General features: G+C 46.9%; 1 protein-coding gene across 2 annotated transcripts; it reads right to left on the minus strand.

Annotated features, from left to right (window-relative positions):
* Positions 1-6,612: 6,612 nt before the first annotated feature.
* On the minus strand, positions 6,613-15,041 carry LOC109773049 (uncharacterized). 2 transcript variants are annotated; one of them, XR_002235249.4, is made up of 7 exons: positions 14,221-15,028; positions 11,549-11,604; positions 10,446-10,555; positions 10,074-10,228; positions 9,894-9,986; positions 9,187-9,315; positions 6,613-7,457 (listed from the first exon to the last, which is right to left on the minus strand). XR_002235249.4 is itself a non-coding variant. In XM_020331749.4 (7 exons), exons 1-7 carry the CDS (start codon positions 14,954-14,956, stop codon positions 7,440-7,442), a joined length of 1,302 nt encoding a protein of 433 aa, XP_020187338.1. In that variant the 5' UTR covers positions 14,957-15,041; the 3' UTR covers positions 6,613-7,439. The 2 variants fall into 2 exon arrangements, 1 of the variants encoding a protein (XP_020187338.1); XM_020331749.4 differs by having other exon boundaries at positions 10,074-10,233; positions 14,221-15,041.
* Between the last annotated feature and the right edge of the window lie 8,376 nt (positions 15,042-23,417).

Here is a 23,417-nt window from a genome sequence, read left to right on the forward strand (position 1 = left end):
GAACTTTGACACTAATCCGGATGACTCTGAGTAGCAAACCGGATTCGTATAGTAGAGCAATTATTTGAAATGGCTCCAAATAGCGCGTGGTAGCATCCACAAGATGACATAGATATTCGTAAAGCACACGGTTCTGAAAGGTTCAGACCCGTTGACTAATAACCTCTCTCACAAGCATAACATGACCAAACCAGAACACATTGAGTGATAATCACATAGTGATGTGAACTAGATTGTTGACTCTAGTAAACTCTTTAGATGTTGGTCACATGGTGATGTGACCAGTGAGTGTTAATCACCTGGTGATGTGAACTAGATTATTGACTCTAGTGCAAGTGGGAGACTGTTGGAAATATGCCCTAGAGGCAATAATAAATGGTTATTATTATATTTCTTTGTTCATGGTAATTGTCCATTATTCATGCTATAATTGTATTGTCCGGAAATCGTAATACATGTGTGAATACATAGACAACACCATGTCCCTAGTGAGCCTCTAGTTGACTAGCTCGTTGATCAATAGATGGTTACGGTTTCCTGACCATGGACATTGGATGTCGTTGATAACGGGATCACATCATTAGGAGAATGATGTGATGGACAAGACCCAATCCTAAGCATAGCATAAAAGATCGTGTAGTTTCGTTTGCTAGAGCTTTTCCAATGTCAAGTATCTTTTACTTAGACCATGAGATCGTGCAACTCCCGGATACCGTAGGAGTGCTTTGGGTGTGCCAAACGTCACAACGTAACTGGGTGACTATAAAGGTGCATTACGGGTATCTCCGAAAGTGTCTGTTGGGTTGGCACGGATCGACACTGGGATTTGTCACTCCGTGTGACGGAGAGGTATCTCTGGGCCCACTCGGTAATGCATCATCATAATGAGCTCAATGTGACTAAAGCGTTAGTCACGGGATCATGCATTGCGGTACGAGTAAAGAGACTTGCCGGTAACGAGATTGAACAAGGTATTGGGATACCGACGATCGAATCTCGGGCAAGTAACATACCGATTGACAAAGGGAATTGCATACGGATTGATTGAATCCTCGACACCGTGGTTCATCCGATGATATCATCGTGGAACATGTGGGAGCCAACATGGGTATCCAGATCCCGCTGTTGGTTATTGACCGGAGAGGCGTCTCGGTCATGTCTGCATGTCTCCCGAACCCGTAGGGTCTACACACTTAAGGTCCGGTGACGCTAGGGTTGTAGAGATATATGTATGCGGAAACCCGAAAGTTGTTCGGAGTCCCGGATGAGATCCCGGACATCACGAGAGGTTCCGGAATGGTCCGGAGGTAAAGATTTATATATGGGAAGTCTTATTTTGGTCGCCGGAAAAGTTTCGCGCTTTATCGGTATTGTACCGGGAGTGCCGAAAGGGGTCCGGGGGTCCACCAAGGGGGTCCACCAGCCCCGGGGGGCCACATGGGCTGTAAGGGGTGCGCCTTGGCCTATATGGGCCAAGGGCACCAGCCCCAAGAGGCCCATGCGCAAGAGATAAGAGAAAAGGGAGAGTCCTAAAGGGGGAAGGCACCTCCGAGGTGCCTTGGGGGGGAAGGACTCCCCCCTGGCCGCACCCTTCCTTGGAGGAAGGGGCAAGGCTGCGCCCCCCCCCTCTCCCTTGGCCCTATATATAGTGGGGGGAAGGGAGGGCAGCAACATCTAAGCCTTGGGCGCCTCCCTCCTCCCCTGCAACACCTCTCTCTCTCTCGCAGAAGCTCAGCGAAGCCCTGCCGGAGACCCGCTACATCCACCACCACGCCGTCGTGCTGTTGGATCTCCATCAACCTCTCCTTCCCCCTTGCTGTATCAAGAAGGAGGAGACGTTGCTGCACCGTACGTGTGTTGAACGCGGAGGTGCCGTCCGTTCGGCACTCGGTCATCGGTGATTTGGATCACGGCGAGTACGACTCCGTCATCCACGTTCATTGGAACGCTTCCGCTCGCGATCTACAAGGGTATGTAGATCCACTCCTTTCCCTTCGTTGCTAGTAGACTCCATAGATGCATCTTGGTGAGCGTAGGAAAATTTTAAATTATGCTACGATTCCCAACAGGGCCTTCTGCGGGTCGTATCATCAATGGGCCTTATACGGGCCGTATGATCGATTGGCCAAACATGGGCCAAACAGACCGCATTATGGCCGTAAACGGGCTAGAGTTGGAATCGTCCGTTCATGGGCCGACCATAACGGGCCATCGTTAATAGGCCGTATTTGATGACGCTATGAAAACGGCCCAACGTATTAACGGACCATAAACGGGCCGATTGTAACCACGAGCTGAATTTGGCCCACAAGCAGAAAATTACAGTAACGGACCGTAAGTAAACGAATGCTGGAAATGAGCCCAAGAATAAATGGGCTCTGAGAAGGCCGAAAGATAATATGGGCTGGAAACGGCCCAACGGAATAACGGGCCGTTAATGGGTATAAAGTGATACACTGTTCATTACGGGCCAATTTCACCACGGGCCGTTAATGGGTGTAAAGTGATACACTATTCATTACGGGCCAGTTTCACCACGGGCCGTTAATAGGCCAAGAGTTACATAGGGCCTCATATGGGCCGAAAGACGGCATGGGCCATACATGGGCCAGAAGTGAAAACGGGCTGGAATCATATTGGATGGCCCAGATGACGCTACTGGGCCTAATTCGGATAGGGCATAACGGGCCTTGGGTTAGCGGGCTGTAAATGGGCTATATGCGAACAGGCCATTAACAGGCTTTCCATGGGCCGGCCCGCCACCTTTTGACCAAGTCAAACGGGCCGGCCTTTTCACAGGAATGGGCCTCTGTTGGGCCGTGCCATGTGTCGACGTATCATAGGCGCCTTCTGTCCAATGAGTGGATGACATTTGTCCCAACGATGAGCCGACACGTGTTTCCTCCAGCCAATGATGATTTTACACGTGGAAAATCCCCATTGGTCGGGGCTGTTAACGGGTTATCGGATCCAAAATCCGACCCGATAGCTTAACGGTGTTCCGTTACGGTGGATGCCACGTGTCGGTCACCCTTGACGAAAGCACTTCTGTGACGCGTGATTTATCGTCATGGAAGTGGACACTTCCGTGATGATAATTTTGGTAATGTCATGGAACATTTCTACGACAGCACAGGTATGACTATCTTGATTCTGTCATAAATTTGTCATGGATGTACATGCATGACAAAAAACGTGACGTATTGTGACAAACACGTATCATCACGGAAGTGTATTTTTTTGTAGTGAGCGGCGCGCGACCGAGGAACAGGAAGGGGGGGTGCGGTGCGGGGAGCTGGGCTAACTGGGCCGGCCAGGCTGGTTGAGGTCTAGGGGGACAGGGGGTTTGGTGGGCCGGTCAGCACAATGGGCTAAGGCCCATGGAGGCAGGGGGCTTCTCCTTCTTCTTTTCCTCCTTGCTCTCCACTTTTCTTTTCTTTTTAAAGCTTTTCTGTTTTAGCTATTTTAGGCCACTTAGACATTTTGCAAAAATGTTGGTTCACCACCAATATTACCAGAAGAATATGTTCCACATGATGCACATTTTAGTTTTCATGTCTGAGCATTTTTGAATTTCACACATAAATTCAAATTGAATTCAACTGGAATTTGAAATGGAATATTGCTCAAAGTGACCAAGCACTGTTATAGCAAAATGATTAGCTTGATCTCAGGGATTACTGTAGCATCATTACTCCGGGGTGTTACACCAGGCGCCCCCATATCCGCCCCATATTTGGGCTGGATATGGGGGGTGCCGGTCAGCCCGGGCATTTGAGGGCCGTTTGAGAGGCCCGTCTGGATCAAAAAATCATGACCGGGCATTGACCGATCGGCCCGCCCGGGCGTATGAGGCGGGTTTGAGAAGTCCGGTTGTAGATGCTCTGATACTCTACTTTTTTACGTACACCTTCATGGAGTACAAGGTATACTTCGTGTTAGAAGGGAGAGAGAGAATTGGTGAAATAGTTGGTTCATTGTATTGCTTGAGCCTCGTGGGCATATATATAGGAGTACATGATCATCTTGGAGTACAAGGCAAGATAGAATAATATCCTACGCTATCCTAGCTTTCCTAATAATCACGATACTCAACATCCCCCCACAGTCACAACGGTAGTGACGCAGACGGTGAGACTGTAGAAGAATCCGAAGGGAAGCCGACGGACACCCCCCCTCCCCACAGTCTTTACGGTCGATGCATCGCGGAGTCGTGACAGGAGTGGAAACCGACGAGGTTGCTCAAGCAAGGCGGTAGCCCTTTGTGCCGTTTGTCGATGTAGCCGAGAGCGTGGGTGGTGGAGCCGTGGTCGAGGTAGCCGTGCGAAGAATGCCGTGGTCGATGTCGAGTCGGGGTGGCCGGTGTCGAGGAAGTCGCCGTGGAGCCGCGGGCGCAAGAGGGCGCCGAGTTAGCATGGGCGCAGTGGTGTCGAAGTAGGAGTGCACCGGGAAGAAAATGTTGTTGACGACACGTCGCGGCGGGTTTGCCAAGACCGGGGATACATCGTGGACGAAGGCACGCACCGGTGTTGCTAGCACCGGACATGCGTAGACGGACGAAGACGAAGTTGACGAAGCGCCGACCAGGCTTGCCAGGCCCAGGGACACGTCGTGGATGAGGGCATGCATCGGTGTTGCTAGCACCGAGCATGCGTAGACGAGGGACCTGCACGAGCTGTACGCCCATGTCAGAGAAGTCGGAGGGGCCAGCAGAGAAGAACTCGACGATGATTGCGGCGTCCATCGGCGCGGGCTCGATGTCACCAACGGTGGTCGGAGTAGACGAAGTGGTCGGGGTAGATGACGGCGACGCTGGCGACGGGCTGGTGCTTGGACGAAGACGAAGGGGGTGGACGGGCGGCGGCGACAGCTACGAAGGTAGCAGCGGCGGCGGCCAAAGAAGAGCGGCGGCGGCGGCCTGACGACGGCGGCGGCTAGGTTAGGAGTGCAGCGGCGGTGCTCGAAGTAGGCGAAGAACCCTGACAGCGTGACAAAAACCGGACAGCGAGGCCCGAGCGACCAACGGAGCAGCGGCACCCGAGTTGAGGCAGCCGAGGAGCCTGATGCAGCCGCCCCGACGCAGCCGAGGAAGAAGCCGGCGAGGTAGACCGCCGGGCCGCCGTGCAGACGCGGCGGAGGCGGGTGACGTGGATCGATGGGTGGGCTGGCACGCGAGCGACGGCTATCATTGGCCGTCGCATGGCGCGAGGCCGCCGAGTCGGGGCGATGCAGGTATCCCGGTCGGAGCAGGGGGTGACGACCGGCGCAGGGCGACGGGCGGACCGACGCGCGGACGACGGCTGGCCTTGATGGGCCGCCTTGGCGTGCGTGGACGCCGGGTCGGAGGAGAGGCCTGCTGGTCGCGCCTGGGTTGGAGTAGAGGCGCACGGGGGTCGACGGTGGCGGCGGGTGACGCAAACCGGATCACATAGACCGGAAAACCAAAAAGTAGACGCCGATCAAAGTGACCGGCCAGAGAGAGAAAACCAGGATCAAAGGATCGGGAAAAAGACTCTCTAGGGTTTAGGATTATGGAGGCCGACCGGCGCGGCCCCCGGCGGCGGTCATGCGAGTCTAACTCCCTAGGTACGGGCGGCGCGGCCCCCGGCGGCGGTCATGGAGGCCGACCGCCCCGGGGGCGGCGCGCGGGTGCGGAAGCGGCGGCGGCGGCTAGGGTTTAGGATCGACTTGCGATAGATACCATGTTAGAAGGGAGAGTGAGAGAATTGATGAAATAGTTGGTTCATTGTATTGCTTGAGCCTCGTGGGCATATATATAGGAGTATATAATCACCTTGGAGTACAAGGCAAGATAGAATAGTATCCTACGCTATCCTAACTTTCCTAATAAACATTATGCTCAACACTTCGCACTAATCTGAGAGTATAGACATTTTTTTAGTCATCGGGATTGTTTATTATAGAAAGCATTGTATGAGATCTCTTGAACCCCAGTTATGCTTACGTACATCCACAAAAAAATTGCATTACCTTCTCTCTCGGTAATTTGTCATCCCGCACGATGCGTTGCATTCCATGATGCATGCCATCCGATACGGCTTGGTCCGTTTATTAACATCGCCGGTTGCAACGCGGTTCATGGCTGTCAGAAGAGTGTCGTGTGTTTCACCTAATTTAAGGCGCCATGTCGCTGTACAAGCACGTCCAGGTTCTTTTGAAGACATAGGAGTGTCAAGCATGCCCATGTAGACTAAGGTTGGAGAAACATGTTGCTATAAATCAGAGCGATTTTTGGCAATTACAGACACCTGTACTAGAGTTCTAGATCATGTGCAATCTTTGTTGAAAGATTTATAATATTGTGTGTTCCGCTTGAGATATGTGAAGCTTGTGTGTGTTGCATGCATCCCCGCAACAGCAATTTGTAAGTTGCTTTTTTTTTTGAGAAATAATTTGTAAGTTGCTTGAATTTGCAGTTAAATATGAACATCTACAATATTAAAACTATATAGTATGAAAATACATTTATCTGATAATGTTGATTTCATATTGTCAATGTTTATATTTTTTAATATAAAGTTAGTCAAACTTTATCAAGCTTGACTTTGACCAAATCTTATATGCAGACTAAAAAGAAACGGATGGAGTATGTAAGGTCTAATGCGTATTTTGAGAGTGCCTTTGACTATTGATAAGATTGGAAGAAAGGATATATGCTTTTGTTCTCGTATCCTTATCCCTTGCAATCACGAGAACCTAGCAATAAGATTTTGTCCTTCCACTTCAATCATAAAAACATGGTAATAATAAGAAAAGAAAAATTAGAGAGCACAACTACGTGACCACTTGCGGCATTGTCTACCACCACTACAACTCTCACATCGTTTCAATAGTTCTCTTGCTCCATCCATGCTCAGACGATCAGACCCATAAACAGTAGGAGTACTTGGCCATCCAAACCATAGCCGACTCTTCTCAGAATTGCAACGAGTAGGCCATCCAAACCAAGCCTTCAGACACAAATGATGGCAATAAGGTTTTTCGGACCATGCAAATGCATACCACTATCCTGAACTGTCTACCTCCACTAAGCTGTCCTGCTCTATAACTGCATCCTACACGGCTACATCGATGAGCCACTGCTGCCATTGTTCAACGACACCAGCAAAACTATGTGTATGTCTTACAAGAGAACCTGTTTTGGATGCGTTGGCCTAACTATGCACAAGGTATTGTGTTCATATGTACTGCCTTATACCACCTTGTTTGGAATGCTTTAGACCTTTTGTGCTGCTAGGAAAATTTATGACGTATTATGCCCCATGTTAATTCCTCGAATTAAATATCGCACACATTCTGCAACTTCATAAAACCGAGGATGCCAATGGCTTCGATTGTGAATATTTCAGCCGTTACTGAGGCATGACAACGCCGAGCTGGAACTACAAAAATAATGGACCCTTCTACGGCACGTGTTCTCATTGATCCGGTGAGCTCTGCAAGGCAGGAAGACAATACCATTAGAAAACCGAAGTATCTCAATCTAAGAATGCCATTCTGGCTAAAGCTTAACAAAATTGCCATTCCTATCAACCATCGAAAATTTCCATAGAAAATTTCCTCCTACACTTCCTTTTTAGATAAGACACCCAAAGGGCATCTTATATCTGATAAGTATCAAGGAAAACAGTAGCTAGTACAATGGAAAAACGAGAAGACACGAAATGACCAGTAAAAGTTAAAACTACATAAAAAAAACCATATAGGTCGTCTTCTTCCTTCGACTTTACACCGCCAGCTGGAGCTGAAATTTTTCACTGAACCAGCAGTAAGAAGCGCCCTTGCCATACCCTCACAGACCTTTTGCTGATGGCGGATCAGACGTCGTCAAGGTAGACTGGTAGAGGGACACTGGAGAAACCTTATTCCAATGCGCCAGCGCCATCACCTCCTCGCAGATGCGACGAGGGAACCAAAACCTAAGGGGAACATGGACCTACTAGAACCAAGAAAAAAGGAAGGGACGGGTCACCACTCCTCTGGCCGCCGACGAGGCTGCCGTACGAGAGAGGATGACCAAGGAGACCTTGGGTGGCGTCCAGGGTTTGGAAGAAAATGTAAGTCCTTTTTTTAGTGTAAACGTGCTCATCTTTTACTATTTACTTTTAGGATGACTCAAAAGTGGAAAAGGTTATGCAGCTGGAGATGGTGGCCTCCCCGGTCTTTCCGGCGAGACCTGCTGGCATTGCGATGCTGTGATGTGGGCTGCAGCATAGAGCGTGGGCGTCCGGGGCGCTATGTACGCCGGCGCCGGCATGTCCAAAAAGATTGCTTCACTAGTTCTGGCTGGGCCCTGCCATCCACCTGCTGACTCCTAGGCACATATGGGTGGAAGGTACATTGGCCCGCACAGCCCTAGAGATGTGGTCTTCTTCGGAGGCGCCTGGCAACGGCTGTGACGCGACCTTGAGGCCCTGAGTCTAGCTACCTCGGCATTTATGGTTGGAGGCTGGACAAGGCGAGACCTTTCGTCGTTGCGGTCTGTAGTTGGTGGCACCTATACCTGCTTGTTCGGTGAGGACGGTGGTGTGTATGCGCGTCCCTCCTCCTGGGAGGTTGTACCTGTACTGTTGTTCTGGGAGGTTGTACCTGTACTGTTGTTCTCTTCCTGTTCAATGAAATGAAACGCAAAGTCTTTTGCGTTTTCTCTAAAAAAAAGTGGAAAAGGTTAAGTGCTTCCAGAAAGCCAAAGCCTTCAGAATCATATCCAGTAATTTTGTTCTGGTTCAATTCATCTAAAGATGTTGGTTTCCAAAAAAAATCATCTAAAGATGTTTGATGCGGAGACCTTGTTCGCATACATACACAGGACCATACACGAATCCTAGAAGTATACCATACTAAGTTAAAATTGAGGAGCATGTCTCTTATATTGTTGTGAAGGAAAACTGGGTTCTGTGCTCACGTTTCTAGGATGTCATTTTCATTGGAATAATCTCGCACATCCTGGGAACTCTGGTTTCCTTAAAACAGACTAAGATAAACTGACTTAGTATTTAGGTGTGCAATTTTCACGAACAACAACACAACATACACATTTTAATGTTGCAAAGTACTCCCTCCATCCCACAATATAAGATGTTTTTGCAAGCTTTGTTAGCTTGTAAAACCGTCCTATATTGTGGCACGGAGGGAGTAGATCACAGGTCATTGGCAACTACTTACCAGGCCAAGAGCTTCTGCAACGGTTTTGACACCGGTAGTACATGCGCTCCTGTATAGAGAGAGAAGGTGAACCCTCTCTGCAACTTCCAAATTCTTTTTAAGTCCACCAGCGACCATTTCCATTTCTGCCTGCAAGAGACAAAAAAAAGAGCTTGCATGATCATGTTTTTTCTCACCAATAGGAGGATATATACGCAATAACATTGAACAATGCCCGAAGAATATCCCCTAGGTTTTTTAAGTTTAAGTTATTTGCATGCATAGCCATAGAGTGAGACAACTCAGGTAGTCTAAGCTAAATATTACCGATGGAAATAGCAGCATGCCACAGTATTATGTAACTAGTACAAGAAACCTAGTCTTCGTTGCTACAGACATGCAATCACCTAGTATTCACACTACAGCCAGCCCCCAAGTGGGATAAACCATGGAAAACCATAGCAACCCAACTCGTCTTTCTTCCCTTAGCTCAAAAGTTTAACTTGGTCTAAGAGTTTTAATACAGTTGTCTCCCTTGGATTCACACGCTGTGAAAACGTAAATAAATCATATAGGACAACGTAGGGCCGTATGCACTTGCACAACACACTGTTGGTCGAGGGAATCACAAGTTTGCAACTCTTGAGAAACTAAAGGATGAAAATGGATCACAAAAGAGAACAGTAACACTGAGAAAGAAATTGCCAAGCTCAAAAACAAAAACATACAGAATTTTCTTCTGGAGGGAATACACGATGAATTCTACAGATTTTTACAAGCTCATCCAATGCCTCCGCTCGTTTTCCCTGAATCTCTAGAGCCTGCGGATAATGACACATAGAATCAACATGATTGATACATATGCAAGATCATAAACAAGTCTAAAATCCTAAAAAAAAAATCCATACCCAGCATTGCAAGAGACACGCACGAGTGCGAGCAGCAACTGATGCACAAACAAGTGTGGCAGCACGGAACTTGTCCAACCCAATATTCATAGAAAGACCAGCAAGAAAATCTCTTGGATTCTCTCCATTGATTTGTGCTGTCCCCATGTCTTCTGCTGTCCTTTAGTAAGAATAAAATATCAGGAACATGCGTACCAAATAAGCAATAAAATTAAAATAATACCACAATTTCTTTACAGTAGATAGTTGCCATGAAGAGCTGAATGTGACGTGAAATACACAAAAAATGTTTTCTTTACAGTAGATAGTTGCCATGAAGAGCTGAATGTGACGTGAAATACACAAAAAATGTTGTCCTGCAACAGAACACACCTGCTGCAATCGTCCAGAACAAAGCCTGTTGTTGCCCTATAGAAAGAATCGCGTGCATTTTCTGTGTCAAATGAGACCTTTACTCCTGATATCTTGCATAACTGCCTTAGCTGCATTAAAAAACAAGGAATTAAGGAACAGCAAGATGGCATGTTTGACAAACTGTTAATATTCCTACAATATTTCTGGTGCTCCGAAGATTGGGAGATTTATTCAACACAAAGTAAATCTTAAATCATTACATAATGATATTTCCAATAAGATATGTAAGAATCATGCCTATAAAGGACATTACTAGAATAATTAGGCTAATTTATGTAAACAAATCAATGTGGTGACCAACACACGTGCCGTCAAGTCCTAAATCCATACAAGGAAGCAGGGTTGTGATGAATTTCTAATCAATATTACTTCAGTCGCATACAGATTGCTTTTAGTTCACAGTTAGTGATGCGGCTTCAAAATCAAAATTACAGTAGGGAATAAAATATCAGAATTAAAATTCTATGTGTAAGGTGCCCAACAAGAAAATATTATTTTGTGCAATTATGTGACTATGCCAGGCTGCAGCTCCTGGCTTCTAGCTTCTGGGAACAAGCTGGAGCCGGTTAGTACAACTCTCCAAGTTCCACCAATGCTTAAGCCAGAGCCAGAAAAGCTTAATGTGCATTTTTTTATAAGCTGGAGCAAGCAACCTCTGGCCAGCTGCACGTCTCCTTACTTCTACCAAAACAGTAAAACTAGATTGTTCATAGCTAGCTTTTCAGAGCTCAAATTTTGAAGCCGGAGCTCGGCCAAACAGAGACCAAGATCTAGCAAGAGGTAGATGTTAACAAAACAATCCAATAGAAAGGGTTAAATCCATAGGGATATTGCAGTATTAAACAGTAAGTACGTAATCTAGAGGACCATGTCGTTCTATCAGATTGCGAATTTGTGTGTCGACATACTTCCATGGAAAAAAAAACATAACTGCCTGCTACAGAAGGTTATATAGCAAGAAGAGCATGCCAGCACTTCTCAAATTCAAGGAAAGGAGGTCATACAAATTTGCAAAAATAAATAAATTATAACATCATAATGTTAAAGGTACGAAGACTAACTTGAACTGCATCATCGTATCTGTAATCCCTCCCCGCAACCCTATTGTCAACGATTGCTGGAACATGGAAAGATTTAAGGTTTTGATAAATGAAGCAGCATGGAAGTTCTCACGAGTATGATAAGATGGCCTACATTACCTGCCAATGAAAAAGGGTAACACTATTAGACTATTAGTTATCTAGTACTCCCTCCGTTCCAAAATACTTGACTTCCATTTGTTAAAAAATGGATGTACCTATATACTAAAACATGTCTAGATACATCTATATTTTGACAAATGGAGGGCATGTATTGTGGAACGGAGGGAGTACTTTGCATCACCTCCTGTTATGTGAAGGAAAGTGGCAACAATAATAAGAGGTAATTTGATCTTCCATGAGCAACCTAGACCTCAAGGATCCGTATTTGGAGTTTGGACTACCACAATGGAGACACACAAGTTACATGTGCTAATCAATACCAAGAAACTAAGACTGAGGCCAGACACCATTCAAATGTTTGGGTTTAATTTGTAAGGATGTTACTCCTTCTCTTTTTGGGATACTATATGCTACTGGGTCAAACCAAAATTCAGCCAAATCTCACACATGGCAGTGATAGTAGAAAAAATCTGCATCCATCTAGACTCAAGAACAAAAGTTGGTTTTGCCTATTAGTGAAAGAAATGCTGAGAACAAATAAAACAGTGCTACTAGCACAGTTCTACTATTGTTCGCCAGGCATTCAAAATGATACTACACTAATATTTCTGAGTTCCGACGAGAATAAATGAACCTAGAAAGCTCATATTATCCTATTTTCCGATTGATATAGTTGTTCTATATGCAATCTGGTTATGTGCAGTATTCCTATCTATATCTATATCTATACCTACTAATAAAGCAAGGTGATATTCTTGGTTTCGTCCCGTGTCTGATCCTACGTTAAGTGTATGATACACGAGGTGGTACTAATTTAATGGTTGGGGTCTAAAATTAGTCCGCAGAGAGCCCACTTGGGTGTCACCCAACAATGCAGTCAGCCCACTCGGGTGTCACCCGCCAATGAAGCAGGCCTGGTAGAAAATCACCTGGGCTGTGTTGGGCTTGATCCGCACAATTTTCGGTCAACTAGCAAAAAATTAATTGCGTTCATGGGGTATCGAACTTGCGACCTCTCCCTCGTGCCCACAAGGCTGGAGCCAACCATGCTGACACTTTTCTGTGTTATAAACAGGTTCGCTAAGGAATTACATAGTCCCACCTTGCCCGTTTTCATCACAATTCACCAATTTATATACGTTCTTAAGTTGTGTGGAGAATCAAGAAGCTGTTTGGGGAATAGATGTGAATCTGATTGCCCTGGGACTGAAAGAAAGAGAGGCCAAGCGGGAGGCTTTGCTTGATTGGTTCTCCCTGCAGATCGAGAAGGGTCGAGAGAGCGCCATGGGGTGTACAGGAGGCGGCCTTGGCCTCGCTTCAGGAAGCCGTAGGGAGGAAGAAAACGGGGGGGAGGCGGCTGGATGCTGGTCAAGGGGTCGGACGATGAAGCTCGCTTCAGGAAGCCGAAGGGAGGAAGAAAACGGGAGGGAGGCGGCCGGATGCTGGTCAAGGGGTCGGACGATGAAGCTCGAGGTTGCGGCCATGGTGTCCTGTGACTAGCGACTGCCAGCAGCGCTGCGATTTTGCAGTCTAACGACCGCCGTATTAGCGTATAGATCTGGTCCGTTTCTTCGTGGGTGCCTTCGGCCTGATGGGCTTCTGCGTGCTGACTAGATTGACCAGGCCTACTCACAGGATTTTTTTTTGTCTCAAACAAAAGGAAAAAAAAACAGCATAAGATTGTTTGAGCTGCAATTTTATGTGCATGTGAACACGTGTGGTGCTATGGTTTTTTTGTTTTGTTTGCCAGGCCTACTCCTCTTATCAACATTTGTTTTGGTAACTCCAGCATATAGATCACAATGGATTGTGGTGTATGCATAAACCCAGATTTTGGCTGGTTTATTGTACACCGCATTGCTAATTTTACCCGATTTAATTTCTAACCATGGCAACAATGCTCTGTTGTTTATTGAAGCTGAGAAGCAGTAGTAGGATGCATGTTCTGAATTTTTGCACTGGGATTCAGCCAATACCACGGTTGAGATTGCTAAGCTTGATATTCATATATGATGTTTCCCGAAATATCTAGGGGGCTATGAACAAATTTAGATGGTTGATGACGGGAATACATACCCTCTTCCCAAACTAGCGTCCCAAAGTACCTTTGATCTATAGTTTTTCTAATTGAAGACTTTTCTGATGCATCGGTCGTGACTAAAGTACATTTAGGTTATTTGGGTGACAAGACAGTTAAGGGTAGTCAAGGTGCCTAGGTTTAATTGGGAAATGAGAAAGTTGCAATCACTTGATTTTTTTTTTCTCCATAGAAATGCATGGGCCTTTAATTACATATATCTTTATGTAGAGAAATGCATGTATGATACTTTAACAAATGGATAATTAAGTTTTCAGTTAAGACGAATGTTGATAGCATCACATACGTGAGAGTTCTCCCATGACAGCGCACAAATGCACAAACATGGAAGAATTCTTTTCTCCCGTTGCAACCCACGGGCATGTGTGCTAGTTGACTCCATATTTGAACTAGAAACAGAACAAGATAGTTTGAGATATATACAGGCATTCACCTCGGACCAATCTATTGGCCAATATCGCCCACTTGTCCGCTTCTTGCCCCAGTTCCACCAACTCGGTTTCTATCTCCGGCCACCACTCCGGGAGCCTTCCCTGTGGTTCCTTCTTCCTGACCTTCCTTGCGGGCTCCTTGACGTGGCTGACCGGAGGTAGCACAGGAGACGATACAGCCACCACCACCTCCTTCCCACCCATGCTCCGGTCCCGCTTCGTCACCACAGCTCCGCCTTCCGGTCGTTCCCACCAGCCCCGCCCCCATAGCTGGCGCCAGGCCCGCAAGGCCAGCCCCAGCGACGCCCAGGCCGCGGCGGAGAGAGCGAGGGACCAGAGAAGGGCGAATGCGGCGAAGCGCAGCGACGAGCGGCGGAAGGTCAGGACCAAGCGGTCCCCACCGACGACGCGGACGCAGGAGCGGAGGTCGCTGTAGGCTTCGTCGGCCTCCGCGGCGAGGCGCTGGAAGCGCAGCTCCGCGCGGCGGCGGAGGCGCCAGAGCTCTCCCTCGAGGCCGCCGAAGTCGTCTTCGGGGGCGGGGGCGAGGGCCGGGGTCGGGGCGGCGGCCTTGCTGCCGGAGCGGAAGGGGCTAGGGTTTTTGCTGCGGAAGCGCCGCGCGAAGGCCAGGGCTGTGACCGTTCGGCGGCTGCCGGGTGAGTGGTGTTGGAGGAGAGACGGGAGAGACGTAGAGGTGGCCGCTGCTATCGCCGGCGGGGCGGCGGCGGTGGCTAAGGCCATCGCATCAGGATTCAGGCTGTGTTAGATGAGGGGTTTGGAGGGCGTCTGCGGTTGGATGGAGATGATTACCCGAACCCGCAGCTGCAGGGAGGGGCAAATTTGACAATTTTAACATGTGAATGAAATCATTTCACAAAATGAACTCCCTTTAAAAAAAATTCACTCAGCTGACTTTTTGAGCGGCGCCCGACACGAAAACGCCACACTATGCTAAAATTACTAAGTCAATGCCTGATCAGCCCGGACTGCCTAAAAATTATTAAGTCAATGTGCAGCGTCTAAGAGCTGGGCGCTATACTATATAGTGTGGCGCCTAGCCTCCGGGCGTTGCACTGTACTTATTGAGTAGGATCCTGCACAGCGATAGCTGCGCTGCACTGCACGTACGTCGCCTCAAGCCAGCGCAAGGAACTTCGTGCATCTTTGATCCTTAAAGTTGTTGGCGATGTCTATAATGGTCCCGGAACTCACAAACTGCTTCTATACAATCCTGAAACTTGCAAATACGGACTCAGGATAGTCCTTAATCTTGGCAAACCGGTCCTGGGCTACGGCAACGCGTACGCCCCAGCCACGTCAGCTTAGGAGTAGTTCGCGGGCATCCGCCGCGAGTCGTGGACATATTCAGTTATTCCAATTCCAGTCGAATCTTTGCGATCAGGCTGCGGCGGCGTTCGCCTGATCATGGACGACAAGGCCGGCCGGTACCTGAGCGCCCTGGCTACGGCAAAGGAGGGAAGGGCCTCCCAGCCGTAACTGCCGGCGGCGGTCTGCGGCGCCTATGGGTGCGCCGATACGACGGCTCGATGAAGTGCCGGCGCCGATGTACAGTAAGGCCAAATATTCCGGGCATGGGAACGATTTTTGTTAAGATTGCAATGTTGTAGCACGAAAATAGAGGGGTATCCAGTACGCTGGCTATTTTGAGTGGAGATTGGGGAATCAACTGACTGTAGCTCATTGCACTTGATGAAGAGGGAAATTTTAATATATAAAGGCGTAAAGACTTGATATATAAAACTAATGTGTTCGACTGATTGTGTGTCTGCATATGAAAATTTTAATTATGTACTATTGGTCACTCGTAAGGAACACGACAATACCCCAGGACGTGAATGTATCTTTGACTCCTTGTTCTTACATGGATGATGTTACTCGAGGACTCCCATGTACGAGAATTCATGGTTTTCAACTCAATTAGTCTGCTGAGTTTACCCACTTTAGTAACATTCTATAAATGGTTCTGACAATTGCAAAATTTACTAAGTATATTCTTGTTTTCATCAAGTGGTGCTGCTATATGAAGTATTATGTGTGCTGATATTCTGAATTTCGGAGTATTACTAGTTTAAGGTAAAATGGTAAGGATCAGTACACATCTTTTCATGTGCTGATATTCTGAAAGAGAGTAGCTGAAGAAGTAACTCTAGTAAAGCAGCAAGACATGGATGAGAACAATGAGAAAAAGAAGGCTGAAGGCGCAGCAAAAGTTAAGGCAATGGATGAACAGGACAACATGAAACATTGGCAAATTCAGACAGAAACATCAAAACGGGCACCTTCCAACCAGGAAAGGTCAAGGTTTAAAAAACCAAGAAAAGTTAACATGTTTGATGAGCTAAGGAGTGGCTGAATGCCATGTGTGAACTTTTCAGGGTTAGATTATTTTATTAATGAACTAGTAATGTCAGCTGCAGAACTTGTAATCATTGTTTTATGTACTGTTGAGATCATATACGCTTGGTGTTCAGATCATATACGCTTGGTCTGCTTCTCCTAAATTTAGTTAAATCGTCTTTATATTTGTTTTCTGTGATTCCTACTGAATGCACTTGCATCTCATGGAAAATCAGCTATGGAGAAGTTTCATTTGTGTTCTGTGAGTCCTGCAAAATTCGCCTACATCTTGTGAAAATTCAGCTATGGAGATGTTTTGTGTTCTGTGTAGTTCTGCAAAGGCACTTACATACTGTCAAAATTTAGCTAGGGAGATATTTTATTTGTGTGTTGTGTAGTCCTGCAAAATGCACTTACATCTTGTGAAAATTCAGCCAATGTGATGTTTTATTTGTCTGCTGTGTACTCCTGCAAAATGCACTTACATCTTGTGAAAATTCATCCAAGGAGATGTTTTATTTGTGTGATGTGTAGTCCTGCAAAATTGAGTCACATATATGCTCAATTGTTGCTTCAGGTTGGTCTCGGTACTGTACAAACTGCACTTCACATGCATGTATTACAGAAGGATAGATGAGGACAACACTTCCTGACATTAGCATAGTTCTCATGCATAGCTGACATTACATTACATATAACAAAAGAGGCACATACTGTTGGCAGTAAATATAGTTCACGTAAAAGCTGACCACCAAGTTCACTAATCTAACATATACATAACACTGAGAAATACATAGCCTGGTATTCACGAGTTCAGAACTCGCACTGCCATCAACTTTGCCCAGAACATGGCTGTTTCTGTGCATGCGAGTCAGGTCGATTCGCACCTCTTGACGGCAGTACGGCAGGATGACCACCTCGGATGACAGAGCACCCACCACTGGTCGATGGCCGGAAGGAGTGCGGCCGGAGTCATCGCATCGCCGCCATCTCCGACCGCCGCCGCCATCAGCACGCGCCGACGTTATCGTGCCTCCAGCGCATCCATGGTAGATGTGCGCGCGAGGCACATGGCCTTACCTCCTGCGCGCAAGCTCCGGCTCGAGCCACCGTCGGCGACCACAGGAGCGAAGCCGATGACACCCGCAGCATTGATGGAGAGGAGAACTCGGTCTCGCCGCTCATGCTGAGGAACGAAAGGGGGAAAACAAAATTAGAGTTAGGGATTTGGGAGGGAATCGGTACCGCGAACCAGTTAATCGGCTGGTCGTGGGCCCTATACTGACGTGGCGGTTGTGGCGTACACCATACGTAGTACGCGTTGCCGTAGCCCAGGACCGGTTTGCCAAGATTAAGGACCATACTGAGTCCGTATTTGCAAGTTTCAGGACTGTATAGAAGCAGTTTGTGAGTTCCGGGACCATTATAGACATCGCCAACAACTTTAAGGATCAAAGATGCATTTTACTCCCATGCATCGCATGCAGCAGTTGGGTATCACGTCTTTTCAGATAGGCTGGAACGGATACACGCGCAGCAGCCCTCTCTTTACTCTCACAGCCGCGTCGGATTGGATGGATGGATTAGCAGCTTTCTTGTCTCGTTGGAGTACTACTACTAGTGCTAGCAGTTAGGCAGTACTATGTAGGTAGAGAGGCATGTAGCCCTGTGTTTGCTGCATGCGCTGCATCCTACATGTGTAGCGGCAACTGTACAGTGCTTTGCTGCATGCGCTGCATCCTACAGGTACCGGCAACTGTACAGTGCAACGCCTAGAGGCTAGGCGCTACACTGTATAGTGTGGCGCCTAGCTTTTAGGCGCTGCACATTGACTTATTAATTTTTTGACAGTCCGGGATGCGACGCTGGTCAGTCGTGTAGTGCCTGTCAGTCAGGCGTTGCACAGTATAGTGTGGCGCCTTCGTGTCGGGCGCCACCTAAAAAGGTCAGTTGAGTGAATTTCTTTTAAAAAGAGTTCATTTTGTGAAATGATTTCATACACAGGTCAAAATTGTCAAATCTGCCGCAGGGAGGCAACTCAAAACGCGAATCATCAAATTGACCTCAACCTCAAATGTTCGGACGAGACGATCCCGACAATTTTAGGCAAACCTGACCCTGCGGGTCGGATCAACATGGCAAGGCCTGGACTGACTATAAAAATAATGGAATTCAATTTTTTAACACGGTATAAACACAAATGCATACATACACACATACACTTACTGTCGTGGAATTAACACGTCAGATGTCCTAGGTGTAAGGACTTAGTCGTGAGGCCAGCGCATCTATGTATCCATGTTAAACTAATCTGCAATATAAACACAAGAACAAATTTGACAGGTTGTGTTCCGGGTTAAATATTCTTGGTAGCCGGCACTTGATCATCCTTAAGTCCTTGTCATCTTCCTTCTTGATATGTATCCATAATCTCATAGCAAAATCTCTTTAGCAGATATGTTCAAATTTTGCCAATGCAAAAAATCCAGATACTTCCTTTGAAAATCCGGGTCAACAGGCCAGCTTCAGAGTCAATTTGCTGACATTGATCTCTTGTTGAGAAATATTGTAAGAGATAATCTAGTTGAGTCGGCTTTCAAAGCGCCGGCTTAAGAAATATTGGTCTTGAAATACGCATCCGATATTCAGCCGGTTTAAAGATGTAAAACTTGCCGGTTTATGAGTACCAAAATTGCCGGGTTATAAAAGCTGATACTTCCGGGTCATGATTGTTGCCAACGCCGGTTCATGATTATTGATGACGCCGGGTTGTAGACACAGGGTCATAATGATTGGTGACACCGGGTCAATCTGGTTTGCTCAAAACAAAGAATTTGAAAATATTTCTCCCTTATATCCATATTACCTGTAGCCCCCAAGGGCCGGTTTAATCAGCATGAATAAGCCGGGACTTATCACCATGGCGTTAAATAAAATCCAGTTGTGTAGCCCCCATGAGTCGGCTATAGTCATAGTAGTGTAGCCGGGTCATCCTAGAATTGTCTTGAATTGTTGCCAGGAGCAATTGGTAGCCCCCAAGGGCCGGCTCATTTAGAATGTGATGAGTCGGGTCTTCAATGAAGTGAGCAAAAAATGACTTTGCATTAGCCCCCAAGTGCCATGGTGCCTGCTGGCAGTGACATGGGACTTGCATATTTTATGTAATCTCAACTTGAATAATGTAGCCCCCAAGTGCCTGGTTGTAAGCCTGCAGCGACTCGGGACTATTCCTTTCATTGTAGAATAAATCATATCCATTGATAAAATAATAGCCATTGCGCCAAAGCGACTTTGAAAACCTCAATCATAATATTAGTTACTGATAACCATAATAAAAATCCAGCCATGCTGGCTATTAAACATTTGAATAACCCGATTTGAAAACCTCAATCATTCAAATCATAATGAAAATCTAGCCAAGTTTGGCTATTTAAAGATTCAAATACCTTATCTGTTGACAAGTAAATCCGGAGTTTAAATACCCGGCGACTCTTGGCCGATGGCGATTTATTACGCCTCCATTGTAAGCCGGAAATTTTATAACCCGGCGGCTTATAGCCTTTGAGAAAACCAAGAATGGACAACCCTTTTGAGACACCAATTTCAATCTTTGATGATGGGCTTGAACTTAATTATTTATGTAAGTCATAGCCCTGTAAATCCTGCACAGAGTTTAAACAACATGTGCCCTGGCGACTTAACGTTAAAAGCCAGGGCGGGTAATCACCCAAATGTAGTCTTATCCCGCATACAAGTAGATCACAAGATCCCTTGGCGGTTTACCGCAGGGCGGGTCATAATATCTCACATATAACCACTGTGATATTGATTTTGTACTGCCGGTTTACATGACCTGTGCAGTAAGGGTGATAACCCAATCCTTAGAAGCCAATGCTTCCACATAGATGATGATTGTCATAAGCTGGCGATTTACCATTGAAAATCAAGCCGGGTTAAATAACAACCACTCATATACACTTTAGATATGAAAAAGAGCTTCAAATGAAATCCAAAAATTGTTGGCAAAAAGAGACTTCAAAATTTTTGAGGCTTCTGATTCGAATACGATCAGAAAACCGTCCCAAAGGGGTTAAGCTAAGATTCGAATACGATCATATAGCCCCCGGTGGCTTTGGCGTTGCCGATCAAGAGGGTACCGACAGCTATGTTCTCTTTGGTTCGAATACGACCTATGTTTGAACAGGAAGCCCCCAAATGACCTTGAGAGTTGTTTAACGACGCTGATTCAAATACGATCCACGTCGGTTCCCAAAGGGGGTTGAGCTATGGTTCAAATATGACCAAGAAACTCCCCAATGAGCTCGGCAGTGTGCCGATCAAAAAGGGTATCGACAGCTATGTTCTCTTTGGTTCGAATACGACCTATGTTTGAACAGGAAGCCCCCTAGTGATCATGAGAATATTTAACGACTCTGATTCGAATACGATCAGGGTCACACCAAAAGGGTTAAGCTAAATTCGAAATACGATCAGCTCCCAATGGTCATTAAAGCAGGGTACCTATATTTGGGTTGTGCTTTGTAACAGACTCTCTTTGGTCCCTTTAATTTTTCCTGAGAACTCGAACTTTGTGAGAGATAACCTCTTTTTGAACCGGAAATTTGTAAACCGGATAATAAGAGCTTGAAAGCTTTATAAGATACAAATTTACCTTGAGCCGGACGTTTGAACCGGATTTGAGAGCTTCAAAACTTTGCGGGAGAAAGATATCTCTTGAACCGGATTTTAAACCGGAATCTTTATTTGAACCGGCAATTTTCTGACGGCCTTTAAAGTTTCATCAACATGGTAGCAGCCTCCGGAACCGGGTTATCATTCCCTCCAACGACCCGGGGTTCCCGAGTCATGTCACTATAGCCCCCGAGTCTCAAGATGACTCGCGGAGTTGGCTTGAGATTCTCCATATTTAACCGTGATATAAATCGGCATAACTTGTATATCATTGGTGTCGATAACACGATGTGTATCCACAGAAGGTTGAGGTGACTATGGCGGGTTATAAAGGATCCCATATGAGCCGTGTCAGCAACTCGGCCAATGGTCCCTTCCAACTGGATGTTTTGAAGTTAACCAAACCGTAGTGGCGGCGACTTGTGCGCCTGCCCATTGAGCCGTCCAGTGCATACGGCGGTTGATAACACATGATAAGTTTCCTCCAAGTTGTTGGAAGAAAACCAGGCTTCCCAAGCAGTGACTTGCTCATATTCAATAACAACTCATGCAGACAGGTACGGCCCGGTGGGTTGATGTAGACCAGGCCGCGAGAGACGGACGGTAAAGACGACCGTAGCATCAGAGGCGGCACAGACAGATGAGCCGGCCGTGGCGTTGTAAGCCAGTGCGGATGAGCGAGTTAACCACATCGTTTTGATGTAGTGAACAATTGTCCTGCATCAACAATATTGCAGACCAAGGCAAAGATAAACTGCTCTTTGACAAAAATACTATGTATTAAGAACAAACTTGGATGAATATCACCTGATTCGTCCGGGCAACAGATGAGTCGGCCGCAGCGCTGTAAGCCGGTGCGGACGGGCGAGCTAATCGCAGGCACGGTAAGCCGGGTGGACAGGCGAGTCGGGCCGTAGGAGCAGACAGATAAATCGGCCGCGGCGTTGTAAGCCGGTGCGGACGAGAAAATTGTCCTCCTCATTGTAAGCCGATACGGACGCGTGAACCGGTCGCGAGGGCGTGCGGGCGAGTCGTTCGTGCTGCTGCAATGCGGCGCGGACGGGCGAGTCGGCCGGCGCGTTGCTGTAATCCGGACCATGACACGCCAGTCCATGAAGCCGCACGGTACCGTCGAACGTGCCTCCGTGGTATAACACCACTTTGTAATGAATAATTCTCCTGCATATATAAAAATACCGTAGAGCAGAGTAGTTGTGCTCATAGTAATTAAAGTATACTGAGAAAATGTATAGAAGAAATAACACCTGATTTATTTTTTGGACGCATGAACGCGGACGCTGATGATAAAAGCGTAGCAAATGTCTGATGTGACCCTAGCACCGTGGCCTCATAAAAAGGGCATTTGACCACCTCTTGGGTTTTATCTCAAAAGCTTTTAACTGCTGCCTTTTAGCTGTTTCAGTAAAAAGCTCGGCGGGTTCCCAGTAGCAGAAAACGCGGCGGTAACAGGCGGCTCAGATGCCGGGCAGAGCAGCGCAGGATGGCTGCAGTAACAGAAAGCGTGCGGGCGGTTCGTGGTGGTCCGCGGCTCGATCCGTGGCTACAACCATGCAGCAGTATTAGGAGTCCGAGCTCTGTGCCACGACTGCATCCGTCTCCGGGTCGTGGTGGATTTGGAAAACCCACATCCATGTATCCTAATTTTCTTTAATAGTGATTGCCCTTTGAACGCCTCTAGGATTGGTGTTGACAGGCTTGATGTACACAAATACTACTTGATGCATGTAGAGTGCGTTGCTGCCATCGCCACTGAATAATGTTGTTCCTTAGACAATCAGTGTAGCAAAACTGGAAATATGAGTCACCTTTCCGGGCGCAGCAATTTGTGGACAGAATTGATTCAGTATCTGCACCATCATGGATGTACTTTAATGCGTGGCCGCAGTTACGTGTACTCGTTTGGCCTTGGTCCGTGATTGCATCGGTCTGTGTTGCACCGAATAGATTAATTTTGGTAAAGTGGACAACAGCGACCCAATGATTCTCAGGGCTGCAGCTTTTGCTCTTTGCATGGAGTTTGATCTGACGGGAGCAGAGGCAACAGTTTGCATCAGGCACATCTGTCCCAATATATGCGGTTGTGCTGCGTCCGGCGTCCTTGATTTTTTTTCTTCACACGCCGCTGTTTGGT

The sequence above is a fragment of the Aegilops tauschii genome, chromosome 1 (assembly GCF_002575655.3).
Source record: "Aegilops tauschii subsp. strangulata cultivar AL8/78 chromosome 1, Aet v6.0, whole genome shotgun sequence".
Lineage (NCBI taxonomy): Eukaryota > Viridiplantae > Streptophyta > Magnoliopsida > Poales > Poaceae > Aegilops > Aegilops tauschii.

Excerpts from the sequence above, each read along its gene's own strand:
- LOC109773049 (XM_020331749.4), bottom strand. The coding sequence starts at position 14,956 with ATGGCCTTAGCCACCGCCGCCGCCCCGCCGGCGATAGCAGCGGCCACC. Across the intron at positions 10,556-11,548 it reads GATACGATGATGCAGTTCAA|CTAAGGCAGTTATGCAAGAT; the intron begins GTTAGTCTTCGT and ends TTTTTAATGCAG. Across the intron at positions 9,316-9,893 it reads TCCCTCCAGAAGAAAATTCT|GCAGAAATGGAAATGGTCGC; the intron begins GTATGTTTTTGT and ends TGTCTCTTGCAG.